The sequence below is a fragment of the Solea senegalensis genome, linkage group LG10, assembly GCF_019176455.1.
Source record: "Solea senegalensis isolate Sse05_10M linkage group LG10, IFAPA_SoseM_1, whole genome shotgun sequence".
NCBI classification, from domain to species: domain Eukaryota; kingdom Metazoa; phylum Chordata; class Actinopteri; order Pleuronectiformes; family Soleidae; genus Solea; species Solea senegalensis.
The window spans coordinates 21,157,671-21,171,762 of record NC_058030.1 but is presented as its reverse complement, the minus strand read 5'-3'; the positions used below and the strand labels follow the sequence as shown (position 1 = coordinate 21,171,762).

General features: G+C 42.4%; 1 protein-coding gene across 2 annotated transcripts in view; it reads right to left on the bottom strand.

Moving 5' to 3' along the window:
• Nucleotides 1-14,092, bottom strand: part of mapk8ip2 (mitogen-activated protein kinase 8 interacting protein 2) — a 31,693-nt gene that overhangs the window by 7,590 nt on the left and 10,011 nt on the right. Inside the window, exons 2-6 of one of the 2 annotated variants that reach the window (XM_044037082.1) lie at nt 11,579-11,684; nt 3,757-3,996; nt 3,581-3,659; nt 2,985-3,188; nt 351-2,604 (exon numbers count right to left, since the gene is read on the bottom strand). In XM_044037082.1, the coding sequence (XP_043893017.1) occupies nt 351-2,604; nt 2,985-3,188; nt 3,581-3,659; nt 3,757-3,996; nt 11,579-11,684 (2,883 nt within the window). The remainder of the gene's footprint in view (nt 1-350; nt 2,605-2,984; nt 3,189-3,580; nt 3,660-3,756; nt 3,997-11,578; nt 11,685-14,092) is intronic. The other variant, XM_044037083.1, reaches the window with a different exon arrangement.

Here is a 14,092-nt window from a genome sequence, read left to right as displayed (position 1 = left end):
GCTTTTAACACTTTTACCAGCTCTCTACAAAAAGAAAAAAGCTAAGATTACACAGAGCCTAAGCATTTACAGCACTGAGCCACATTGCTATCACAATATTGCAATAGATATCATACTGTGGACTTGTTACCACAATATAATCATTAATGATCTCGATATAGTTACATCTCTAACCAATAGTGAACAAAGGAGTTCGCTTCACTTTGAAAGACACTTTTCAGCCATTCATGTTCTGTAATATTATCTTGATAGATACAGTTACAGAGTTGCAATGTTATCATGTAGGTGCTTGCAAGATAATTGTAATTAAATGTCATTTTCTCTGCTCATTATGTCTTGCCAAAGCATACCTTCTGAGGCTGACTAGCTCCAGCTTGGTATTTTCATCAACCACAAGTGTGTACTTCATGGAGTCATAGGCCAGTCCATCATCTTCATTTGGCTCCCTCAGAGCCAGATCCTTTTCACACAGTGGGAGGTCATGGTCAGATAAACGATGGTCTTGCACGCTGGAATCAACTGGCGGTGAACTGTCAAGTCCCAAATCACTATCTCTGTAGGACTGCTTTGCCAAGCCGTCAAGGAATGGATAAGAATCCCCCTCCTCCTCCTCCTCCTCCTCATCATTGTCTGTAGAGTAGGTGAGGCTAAAGCAGCGGTTGGTCTGGGTAGTAGGGATGTCCAGTGTCAGGCTATGTTTGACCTCAGTGATACGCTCAAGAGAAGCTGAGGAGCGGTTTGATGGCTTGTTGGGCTCCGTCTCTCGTCCCTCATCCTTGTCACTGACCACACTCTCACTGAGGCTTGGTGAGTCCAGATCCTTTCCCCCCTCCAGCATCGTTAAATCATTATTGGGCTCTACATCATCCTCTTGTCTCCTGACGTTCTTTGATAGTTTGTCTGTAAAGTTCTTCTCAGACTCTTTAGTGGTATACACAGAGCTGAAATCCGTAGTTCCACTCTCATTGTTTACAAACCGTTCTAAAATGAGAGGGGCTAAATTGTCACCTGTAGAGTTGTTCATATAGAGACAAGGACTTATATTTGCTTCTTCCTTTGAAGACTTCACACTCCCTCTTTCTCCAGAGTCCATCCTTTCCATTCTGTACCCATCACCACCCTCTTCTTCCTCTGATTCCAGCAGCTCTGCTTTCTTCTCTTGGTCGTCATCATTGAATCCATCTCCTTCACCAATGTCTGATGATGGGGAGATTGTGTCTGACACAGATGCCTTCCTCTTTAAGCACTCCTCAGGACAGCTAATTGGGTATGAGCCCTCAGAGATCATTCTGTTGACCAAGTTGCTGAGTAGCCAGGGTGAGTCTGAATTCTCACTCAAGTCATCTTCACTTTCTGATTCTGATTCTCCCTCACTTATTCCATCGTAATCATCTGCATTTGGCATTAGTCTGGGACCCACTGGCAGGTAGAAGGAGCGCTTGAAGCTTTCTAGGCTGTGGTCTGGTTCTATCTGGAGCACCATCTGTCTTGACAGACTGTCTTCACAGCGTTGCGCAGGTGGCAGAGTCTCATCTGGGTCAGCCTGATGCTCACAGGACAGCTCATCATCCACATTGTGCAGCCCCATCAGAGCTTGGCCATCATCGTAAGACTCAGGGGGTAGGATGGGTGAGTCAACAGGAGATGGTGTGGCAATTGTGGGTGAGGGTAGAGGCGATGGGGATGGTAGACGAGATCCTTCTTTGATTGGGTCAGGCTGGCCAAGAAGTAGAGAGGCTTTCAGTCCAACAATACCACTGTCTTGCTCTAACTCTGTATCTGGGTCCAGTTCCTGGTCTGATGTGGGTGAGCTAGCTTCCTCAATGGAGTTGGTGAGATGAGATGAACGTCCACTGCTGCTGTCATCACTAGTAAGGTCCAGCTCTGTCTCTGAAATAGAGGAGATCATGTTGGAAACTACAGGACCTCCGCAGGCAAATGCTGCCTCCAGCTCCCCTTCAAGGTCAGAGTCAGAGCCCGGAGAACTGAGATCTTTGTCCTGGTCTGACGTCATGTAACCCTGCTGGTTCATATCTGCAATCCCTGGATCAGAGGATGGGGAGGTGGAGTTGTTAGCTGCTGCGTCCATGTTGGAATTTCCTCGAGCATCTGAACTGGTGGAGTGATCAAAAGCCTCAGAGTGACTAGAGGACACATAGCTGGAGAAGGACGGGGGCTCAGAGGGTTCAATGGGGGGGAATTCAACATATGATGACCGATTCTCTTTACACACCATATCGTAGGTCTCTTTACACATATACTCCACTTCAAAATCCTTATCAAGCTCTTCATCAGACAAAGGTGTGTCGGCCCCATCATTGGCTCCAATGGGAGCAGTGGATGACAAGCAGTGACTGGTTCCATCTGGGTCTAGGTCATTCTCTGGCTCCAAACCTGACTCGCTGGTGATTGTGTAGGTGTCAGTGGCACAGCGGTTCGAATGTTTGTGAATGTGGTCATTGTTGAGGTCATGGTCCACCTCTGTGTCTGAACACTGGGAGTGCTCATCTATGGAGGGTACCCTGGTTGTTTGAATGGAAGGGTCTGGTTTTGGCTCGGTGACATCACCAGAGATGGAGTGGGACTTAAATTGACCAAATGAACCTGCAAATATAAAAAAGTGGAAAAACAAGAAGCAGAGTGAGAATGGATAAAAGTATACAGTACATTGTGAATTAGACGGTGAACAAATTCAGAACTTGGTGGTGGTGGCCAGAGCTACTTAGAGATGGATAAAGAGAGATAAAGGATGTTTGCATTTTTAGTATAAAAAAGATGAAGGATGGTCAAGTTCAGCAAACCTAATGTCATTTGTAAGATACTAATTTAATTTCTTAGCATAAATGAGGTTTACAAGAATCAAAAGAACAATGATTTGCTGAACTTTTCTTGAAAACAAGTCAAGTCAATTTCCCGTCACATCACTTCATATCATGACGTTAATGAGATGAGCTCTAAGCTTGCTGCGCTGGCCTTCTTGTTACCGTATTCGGGCCGCTCGCGCCTGTTGCCCTCCATGTCGCAGAGGAGGGGCCTGTGAGGAGACTGGGGGTTCCTACCCTCCCCTGTCTGTTTTGGTGGAGTACCTTTGCTCTGAGACACTGGCGCCTGGGAAACTGGAGAGGCTGGACACTGGCCTGTCACATGGCTACCATCCTCCAGACATGAGTGGGTTGGGGACAGACGGCCTAGAATTATAGAGAATAATTAAGGTTAACCAAACGAGATTTGAAGGCAACTATAACAGTCCCATATGGTGTAACAACTACACAAATGAAAGAAAAGAAAATATGAATCAACTTTATGTTCATTTTGAGTAATGGTTATTTGTGATGTTTGAGTACCTCACTTGTATTGGTCAACTTGTTTGACATGCAGTATATCTAGGAAAATATTATATTATGTTATGTTATATTATTTGTATGTGTATAGTTTACTCAATCAGCTGGTATCATCCAGTATTCTGGTTACAGGTGAAATTTGTACAGTAGCTGCAAAAGACCTCTACATGGTGCTGGCGTCACAACAGTCGTTCAGATTGTCGATGACGTCAGATTGATTAATCTCATCATGTGCTCACCCTGTGAGGTGGGGTTGCGTAGGGAGTCCTGCCAGCTTCCTTTCTTTGGAGACAGACTGCTGTTGTTGTTCAGAGAATCCTTGACAGAAGAGAAAGGAATGTATCTAACAAGCATATTCATCACAGTGATGGCGACTCTATGACACTATGCTATCATCAGTGATTGCTGTGCTCACCTGCGACACAGCGGTGGTGAGGTTCAGTGTGGTGGGTCTGCTCTTTAGAGTTCCAAGAGTCGGGGAGAGAGGAGGGGACACAAATGGCGATGGAGGCGCATCAGGGTCAACCTCATCATCATCATCATCATCTTCCTCATCGTCCTCATCTTCATCATCAATCATTTCAAACTCTTGGAAGTCATCCTGGAAGGAGCAGACTGGGTGGTGCATGTCACTCTTTTCCAGAATGAGAGAATCCTGAAAAAGGCAGGGAGAGAGATTGAGTTAGTAATGGAGACCCTGGATAATGTGACACCATCTTTTCTTTTGGTAAGCTGCTATTTAGTGAGCAGACAAATGGAAACCTGATACCGTCTATTACTTTATACAGCTTCTTTTTTTGTTTTTTGACAAGAATTAGCATGTTTTTGAGAAATTAGGAGGACACAGGTGGACAGCATGCAGCCAATGTTCTTTGACTGAACAGATCAGACAAACATACACATATCAACGCACAGTGGTGGGAACAGAATTATAATAACAGAAAGAGTTTTCATTGTAGGTTTGTTCTTTAGGTTCTCTTGGGTCTCGTGCATGTGAACCCATGAGGACATTAGTGGGTTAACAGCTTTGAAAAAGACTGTTTCCTAAGATGCATGGGGAAAGATTGTGCATTGATACAGTGACAGCATATCATCGATTCTATTCGTGCAACGTTTGTTCATTGTCCAGTTACTAGAAGCTGCAGCTTGATGTCAGAAGCCTTTGTTTTGTTATTTTGTTAATATGTTGACATAATCACATTATGGGGACTTCTCTTCCTGGTGGACATGTTGTATGGTTAGGATGAGGTTTAAGGTCAGTTCCGTAGTAGTTACACTTCTCCAGGAAATGAATGTAAGTGAACGTAATGTCCCCTGAAGTCATGGAAACCAGACTGCGTGTGTGTGTGTCTGTCTGTAACACAAAGATGAAAGGATAATGTAAGAGGAGCAATGGAATTGGAGTCGATAGTTCCAACATCTCTCGGGTTTCAGATGGTTTCCCAGAAAGTGGTGCACTAAGTGATTTTTGAGGTTAACCAGACATTCAAGTGTGTTGCTGTTACGCCTTTATTCTGTGTGTTTGCTGCATAAAAAAATGTAAATAAATGACACACCTCTCACACTGTGCTGTGATTCAACCGTCACACACTCAGTGGTGAGGAACACTTACGCATCGAGCTGTGCTGCGGGATCTTCACTGTGTTTTTTTAGCGTCAGAATTACCTCAAGTATTGCTGCTATTAATACTGATGCACTAACACTGCTGTTCCCATAGACAGCACGGTCTATGACCTGACTGTATCTGACAATCCGAACACCAGGATTGATGCCTCTGGTTTGCAGATTGACCAGCGCAGCAGTTTCGTTGCCTTTCAGTGTAGTCCTTTTTCTTTTTTTTAATGGACCAAATCAAACCTCACCCTCTCACCCATCCACCTCACAGATCTGCTGACTCCTGGTATATCCACATTATGCTACAGCAACAGAAATACACAGTCAATCTTCCCACCAGAGCGAGTACAGGTGAATATTCTCTGTTATAAACATGACTGTGACTAAGCTGTGGAGAAATGTCTTGACATTGCGCGTCATACTATTTCTTGATTCTGACCCCACTGTCAAGATTCACTATGCTGTTTCCCCACATCATAATCCATTATAATCCATCACTGGGGATATGTGACCTATGGCAGAGTAAAAATCCACTGATCCATCAACTGGGTTGTGAAAATGCCACATCTGCTTGGGAGAATAATCTGTGCTGTCAAGAGACATTCTTTAGTGGAGCCAACAACAGAGAGACAAGCAGCTTAAAGAAAGAGAGAGAGAGAGAGAGAGAGAGAGCACTATAAATAAAGGGTTGTGTGTTGGTGACAATCGATCACCATGGTCTCCAGTTCCCAAGGACATCCCATACAGTCCTGTGACTGTTACACAGCAGACGTATGCACACAGCGCTCACCTGCTGTCAGGGGAAGTGTTGTGAGTTAATAAACAAGCATCAGAGAGCACAAATGTGTTCTCTCATTCAGTCATTGTCTCCTGCTTTCTCCTCCTCATGAGGGTGATCAATTAACCTACATGTTTTTGGACTCTGGTAGTAAACTGAAGAACCCAGAGAAAAGCTGAATTTCACACACTCAAATTTGTTCAACTGAATGAAATTGTTCTCCAGGCAAAATCAAATTCCTATTGCCATGCAGTGCCTGTGTGGCACACTGCCTTACATATCCTCTCTCTATTGGCACAACTGCCTAAAGGCATGCAGAAGCATTTTCTACCAATATCCAGTATTTTACGTGAGTGGGGGAATGTTACAGCGAATTTCAACCAGAATATTTTGCATTACTAATCCAAACTATACTTCAACGTCCCCTCTACACACATTGGTACCCATAGAACGTCACCTGCCAACTTTAAAGCCCTACCAGTTATTGTGACAGTGCAGTCCCTGTCTGGTGTTCTTTTGCATCTGTCTCCATTCATTTCTCCATGCACGACAGGACTGAAGTGGCCCATTTAATGATCTCTCGCTGGCATTAATGACACATTTCTCTTGCATTTCTCATCCAAACACTACAAATGTCAGCACTGTACACTGATGCCCTCAGTAAGTCACCTGATAACTTCAAAGTCTGTCAAACAATGGGCAATTGTGTGATTGACAGACAGTCCTTGAATGAATAGAGATATCTTTTAAAGGTCCAGTATATAAAATTAAGGAGGCTTGCCACTAGAGGGCGCCAGAAGAAGTCTGCCGTCTCTGATTGCCTTGTTTTTAAATGAATGTTGCTTGGTTTTTGTAGCCTTCCTTTACAGAGGCTGATGTGAATCCACTGATGTTGAACCAGATGTTTCTCAGGGAGCTGTAATATCGCTCTCTTCTTCTTTGGTAGGAATGCGTCCTATTCCCGGCATCCACACTTGTCACTCGATGGCAAAGTCAGATACTACAGGACCCTGAAAGGTGCGAGGATACCAGGGTCCACAATATTTGGCATGCACTTTGGTGCGTGCAGCATGTGTGTGGAAGTATATCAGGGCCTTTAGGAAGTGGAGCATCTGAACGTGAGTGTGTTAGTGAAGAATCACAGGAACATCGTGTAGCGTAAACTCAGTGGTTGTATTTATACAAATAGAGTGATTTTATCATAAAGCTGCGTCTGTGTATGCTGATCAGCAAGCAATGAGATATAAATGTGGAAAATAGAGGGCAGTGCAAAGCAGCCATTGCATCTCTAATAAGTACAGACCACAGGCTTGTTCAGCATGAATAATTTTATACCTACTGACTGATGCACATCATGAAATCTGTACAAGGCTGCACCACGACACAGCACTGCCCGCTGCAGCAGAGCCATTCTTAATGAGATGACCTGCTGACAGAGGCAGCAGTGCACACGTGAGAGAAACTGAGAGCAGAGTCCTTGAGCGAGAATTGGCTGCTGGACTTTGTGAATGAAGAGGACAAGGGGGGGATGCAGAGGGGAGAGAAGAGAGGGGAAGCAGAGAATGAAGTGGTGTTGTAAGATCCAACAGACGTCGGGTCAACAGAAAACAAGAAAAGACAGCGGTGCCAACGGTCCAGCATTGTTGCTGACTAATGCACAGCAGTTGATTGAGCATGAATGTGATGCTGCCCAATCAGTGCAGATGGTATAGATGCTGCACAATACACTGAAGATGTGCCGTCGTTGCAATTTCAGCATGTGTATTTTACATAATGCAAAAGTTATACACCTATCATAAAGACAAATCTAAATTCTTCCACAGGCTACTTGTATCTGGTCAAGAACTAAATACTATAATTATCTATCTATCAGTATGTTCTCCTTTTTCTTGTTCCCTGACATGCTCGGGAAAGGGAGATGTTATAGCTGAAAAGTCCTCTTTTTTCACCAATTCCTACACACGGACCTTTAAAAAAATCACACTTCCTCAGATATTAGAAAAACACCATTTTATCCAGAAATGCTCAAGCACTTTGACATAGAGTGTGAAATGACCAGGATAAAAAAGAAATGACATTGATATGATGGATGTTTAATTGCCTTCCCTAAGCTTTAAATGACAGAATAAGCTGTGTCCAGGCATAGCAAGAATGTGTGTGTGTGTGTGTGTGTGTGTGTGTGTCTTGTTTTTGTTCACATTCACATCCTATAATGACTTGGAATTAATTTGAGCTGGGGATTGGGGCCGGGGCATAATCCCCCATTCGAGATTAGCTGATCCTCAAAAACATCAAAGATGTGCTGTCCAGTGTGACCGAGTCAAACTGTCAGCAGCAGCAGCAACAGCAGCAGCAGCAGCAGCAGCAGCAGCAGCAGCAGCAGCGTGTCATCAATAAAGCAGAGACTGCTGCTGTTGACAAAGTGTCACACATCCCACTGTTACATCAATTATATCTTAACACATGAAATTCTCTGTCTCGCCTTTCAGTCTCTGTCCTTTCCGTCCCATATCAGCAAGAAGACTCCCTGTGGGCAATGATGTAACATAACAAAGACCAACATGCTCTCTGTCTGCTGCTTTCTAATGTGTGAAGTGAGCAGCAAGTCTCTGCTCATGGGTGTCTGGTGTGTGTGTGTGATGGCATGTGAGAGACAGGGAAATGGCATCTGTGCCATGAGAAGGAAAAGGTCTCTAATACGAGCAATTTAAAGGAGACATAGACCGGAAGCTCCAATTAACGCTGCTTTTGTGTGTGTATCTGCGTCAAGTAGACGTCCATAACTAACATATATGTGTGATACGAGCATTCGATGTCACCTTTAAAAGAACAAAATAGGCAACTTCATTGTTGTCATTTTAAGTGTTCTTCATGATTTAAAATAGAATTTAAGGAGTGCATTATTATTTGCAATATACAGACACTGTTGCTTCAAATTGTTCGCATTTGATTTACATACACAGTACACAGTACACAGCAGTCTTGTGGTAACACTAGAATTGTCTGTTTACCTGATTGTCTCTTGTCCTAATCATAGTTGGTGTCAAATTGACACTTTTTGTGTTAATTTTAAGATTGTAAAATTAAAGTTATTATCTCTGGAGTGTCCAGTATGTATTTTCTGCTTCAAGGAGTGTCTAAATCAAAACAATTAGAAGACCTATAGTTCGGTGATGTCTTGAAGCAGCATGGAATCATGGGAATTGTTGTTCGGGCAAACCTTTGGCAACAGCAAAGGCAACGACTAATTGTGATCCACGAGGGACACATACAGATGCTAACTAGTAGTAACGCTGGTGTTTATATGGAGCAGTATACAAATGTGGTTGCTCATTTGTGGACGTGGACATAACCAGAGGTTACGCAGCTAAAAATGATATTGCAACACACAGAAAACTCACAACATACAGAATGATTTACCAAAATAGTTCAGCTCGACTCCCAATGCCTTCTCTGGAGGATTTCTTGCTATTCAAAGAACATGTTTGTCACACAGGGGCTTTGCTAGTTGTCCACAATGTGTTTTGCTGATGTATTAAAGAGGAAGTGAGCAAAAATACATTATTGCAGATTTAATTCAAGAGCTTAACCCTGAGAATGGAGCATCACTGAGCTAAATCCCTGCAGCAGAGAAGTGCAAAAGAGAGAGAGAAAGTCAAAGAAGGAAATCTTTTAAGCGGCAGGCAGAGGAGAGATGGCATAGAGAGAGGGAGGGAGAGAGGGAGGAGGGGGAGCTCTGTCTCCAAGCAACACTCTGCATAGCAGGTCAGGAAGACATATGGGAGGGAGAGAGCAAGAGAGGGAACGCTGGAAGGAGGTTGTCTCTGCATAGCAGCAAACTGCACTGGGTCACCCCCTCTGCTGCAGCTGTGCCTCCACCACAGCACCAGCATAAAACATTTACACCCAAAGAGATTAAATTAGAGTCTAACCTGGTCAGTAAAGTATATGCTGTTTGCTCTGTGGGATCTCAGGACATGTTTCAGGACAATCAGCTGCTTTTTCCCCCCTACTACTGTAATGAATATCTGCGGCATGTGGTCATTACTGTAGTGACTGCAATGCTGGAAGACTGTAGATTATAATCTGAAGGCACAGAGGTGCTTACTCAAGACAGCAATAATGCAAATAAAGCTGTTGTCACCCACTAGAAACCAAGCCAGAATCTATCTTTCTCTCGCTCATGTTCTTTACTTGCTCGTCTCTGCTATAATCACTGGGGCAAACCCACCCATGAAAGAGTGACAGAGCAAAATATTTGGTGCTACTCGTGAGCTGCAGTGAGATATTTTTGTAGCTCAAAAACTCACAAGACAACAATTTGCTGCTCCTCAACATTGTCAGTGTTTAGTGTTTTGATTGAGCGTGGCAGAAATTGCATACTGTGCATATAATTTGTCACCTGGAAATTGCAAAGGAGTAACAGCAGATGGTGGTTGTAACGTGACACATCATCTCAACCACACACAAAATAATTACTATGTTTGTTCTCTAGATGCTTCACAGCCCTGCACGTTCTATGGCTTTACTTTTACAGTTTCTATCTTTATCGGTTTCATCTATTTTCTGCCGCAGAGAGAACCTGAGAACTCCGTACAGAAAGGCCCTTGACTCAGGATCCGAACCTTATTGCTGTGAGGCAACAATTCCAGCCACTGCATCCCTATGTGACCCCTCCCCAATTTATACACACAAAACAGGCCATCACACAAAATTCTGAAAACTCCAAACATCAGCTCTCAGTATGGTCCTAAGGTCAAGTTTTTTGTTAGCATTATTTATTACTTCCTGTTTTATTTTGGTTACTCACGCTTTGTGACTACACTTCCTGTGTTTTTCCAGCACTGAGTTTACCTGCTCCTTTGTTTCAGCTGTGCACAGTTAACTCACCTCAGTATTTAGCCACTGTTCAACTTTCAGTTTCTATAAAGTTGTCTTAGATCAAGCTGGAAAGAGGCAGCATTTAGTCTCTTGTTTTCCCTAGAGTTTGACCTCATCTGTATTTTGGACCGTGTCTCTGGCTTATGGAATTTTGATACCTTGCCATTTTGTTTTGACTGCCTGTATTGACTCTTGTTGGCCTAAATACACCAGACCCCTCTGTTAAATTATGAGATTTTAGACATGTCCCTGGTACTTGTTGGAGATGAACCCACGTTTTCAGGATTATTAAGTCTTTTTACCTGATCTACAGTTCGGCTTGATTCTTGTGTTAGACGTCTTGCTCATGACGTCATGCAAAGTATCGCCTCAGCTCGTTTGGAACCTCACCAGAGCAGGTACTAAAAGAAAGTACCAGGTTCTTTCGGTAGTGGAAATGCAAAACAACCGCACTGTACCGAGGCGCGGCGCTAGTGGCGCTAGTGCACTGACCTTGATCAGCCATTAGACTCACTTTGGTTTCACCTGTGCAAACACTTCAGTCCTGTATAAGAGGGGCCTCCAGACCTGACTTGTAGTTAAGAGTTCTTCTGTGACAATTTTGCATATTATGTGCACTGATTTTCTCTATTTCTCATTGCAGAGAGGTGAAATGACTACATATTAGACATATTTCTACACATTTGTAGGCATTTGAGGCATCAAAATGTAATTTCAGATTTGGGAGACATGTCACGGCCAGGTGCCACTCAATTAAGAATAAAAATGCCCTAATGAAGCCAAAATATCCTTTTAATGGATGTGTTTTTGATTGGTCATCACATACGTGTTCATTTAATGCTCTGTAAGACATAAGGATACATTATAATAGCTGTGTGTGTTGTCTTAATAGAATGAATGAGTTTTGAGAAGAAAGAAAGTGCATTTAAGTGTAGAGTTAGAGTTTTTAAAAAAGATGTTTTACCTTTTCATATGGATCAGAGTCATAGTTGAGACCAATCCCACAGTCATCTGTAATCTCAGAGAGATCTTCATCGTCAAACTCCTCCAGGCTGATGTCATGGGCCGGCCTGGAAGTACATGAGAGACAGCATATTCACTACACAGTATGTGTTATGTAATCCGCCTGTTTCATCAGTGAAAAACTCCAGAGAGGGATTTCTCACTGATTCATGCCCACACACGCTGAGCCCCTGTTCTGAGGGAAACCAACGCATGGTCTGTCAGGATGTGACATGGAGACAGCCTCACTAACACCCACATTACTTACATCAATTTATAACAACAAGCTGAATAAAAACAGAAACATGTAATCATTGTGCATATGTATGCCCTGTTGGTCGCGGCTTCTCATAGCAGAGTCTCCATACCGGCAGCACAGAAGCGTGTAGCATGTCTCTGTAATGATCTACGACACTGCAGGTTCTCTTGATCGGACTCCATCTCATCTGTGGCCCATTCATTTCAACAGACCCCTCGGTTCTACAGCAGCCGGCTTGAGGAAAATGCTGCATTGCAGCTTTGCTGCTACGGAAAGGACACTCTATATATTACGTATAGATGCGGGCTTACATCATCACACACTCATATAGGTGTCCTGTCTACACAAGGGTGTGCCAATGCATATAACAAAAGAGATGAAAAAAAAACACAGTAATTAGTCTGCTCTGCTTTCATGTATGACAGTAAATGATGGTTGTGGACTTGATGCAAAGAGCATTGCAATGTGTTAAGTGTCAATGATGGCTAATTTGCAAAAAAAAACAACAACACATACAGCACAGGCATCATTTAAAGTGTAACTAAGACCCCTTCTGAAGGTAGCTCCGCCCAATGCATGATTTTGAAAAATGCCAAGAAGTGAGCTGAGTGCTGAGTGAGAGAGAGGAGGAAGGGAGGGAGAGTGAGGAGCAGTGAAGGGGGCGTGGCCTGGTCGTGAAATCTCACACCGAGTTGCAGCTGCTGTGAAGTGCTCAGTGAGACGAGACACTCAGTCACTCACACTGTGGTGGAGAGAGAGAAAAAGGAGAAAGCACTGGTGTTTGTAAAAAAAGGGGGAGGAGTCTGGGACAACAAGCCTCACGCTGGTTGGACAAGAGAGTGACGGAAGAGGGTACCGCTGATGCAAAAGTGGACTGAGAAAGCCAGTGGCATAATGTGAATGTAGTAGCTGGTGTTTGACCAGAGAGTTTTATAATATATCATTATCAATACAACAAATAACATTATTAGATGTGGTTTAGAGGTTTACCACACAGCTTATTCTGAACCAAAGGTAAAAAAAGTTTTTTAAAAAACTACTTTCAAGAAGCTGTAGGAAGTCAGTCCAAATATGCCAGTGTACAATAGAGTGAATACAGGCAAGTGTGTAACTGAGTGGGTCAGACTCAAGACTTAAATCAATGAGACTGATATATTCATTTGTGATTTTTATCTTTTTGTCATATTTATGGTGCATTATTGCACATAAAACACATCAATACCAAGTGCAAGTTTATTTGACACAATACAATCTAAATATCAGGTTGTCTGTGGCTCACCAAGTTCACATCTGCAGCAACAAATGGTTTGCAAAGTGAAAATTGGAAAAGATTAAATGAGTTATTTGATTTTTGATTATTTTATCTTTCCAAATTAAAAGAAACAAAACAAAAAACAATCCTTGCATGATGCAGGATAGAAATGGTAAATGTCTAAATGTGTTATTTATATGTATTTTATTTTAATGAACAGATTAATTTTGCGTCATAAATAGGTTTTTATTTTGAACTATACATTGTTGTATAATTACAACAATAATAATGGACTATTGTTCAATAATTTTTAGTTCATATGCCCACCCCTACTGAATAGTTGCCTTCCAATGAGATGAGATGCTCAGTAGTCCCAGGTCATTTGAGTTTGAAACCCCTGGTCTACACTATCACTATCAGTCTTATATACAGTAGTAAATGTTTAATATTGCCCATTAATGGACTGTTTATGTTGCATGTTTTCAGCAATTAATACCTAGTTTATGTTTATACAAATATATCCTGTAAGGCTTTGTGTAGTTATGTACTTTTACAAAAAAGAAAATGAACTTTACATTTGAAATATGTTTGGAATGCATTGCACAATGAAAGAAAAATGCAAAATATTTATGAAAACTAATAAAATGATTTAAAATATTTCATAGAAAGCCAAGTGCAGTTTACTCACATTTTCCTTCTGAGCATTGTTGATTATATTGCAACTGCTCCTGATATTGAAGCCTAAGATATAACACATTGATTTTCCATCTGTGTTATGACCTAAAAACGGTTCATGCTGACCTTGCTGTTAATCTGTACAGAACCTGAACTGATAGTATGTTCTGAAGTGGTGTATTGATTTAAAACATGGAGAGATTTCTTTAAAGACAATGAAAAAGGCACTTGACCCCTGTATGCAGCCGTTTATAGCTTTCATGCAGAACTTACATCGACTGTATGGTTCT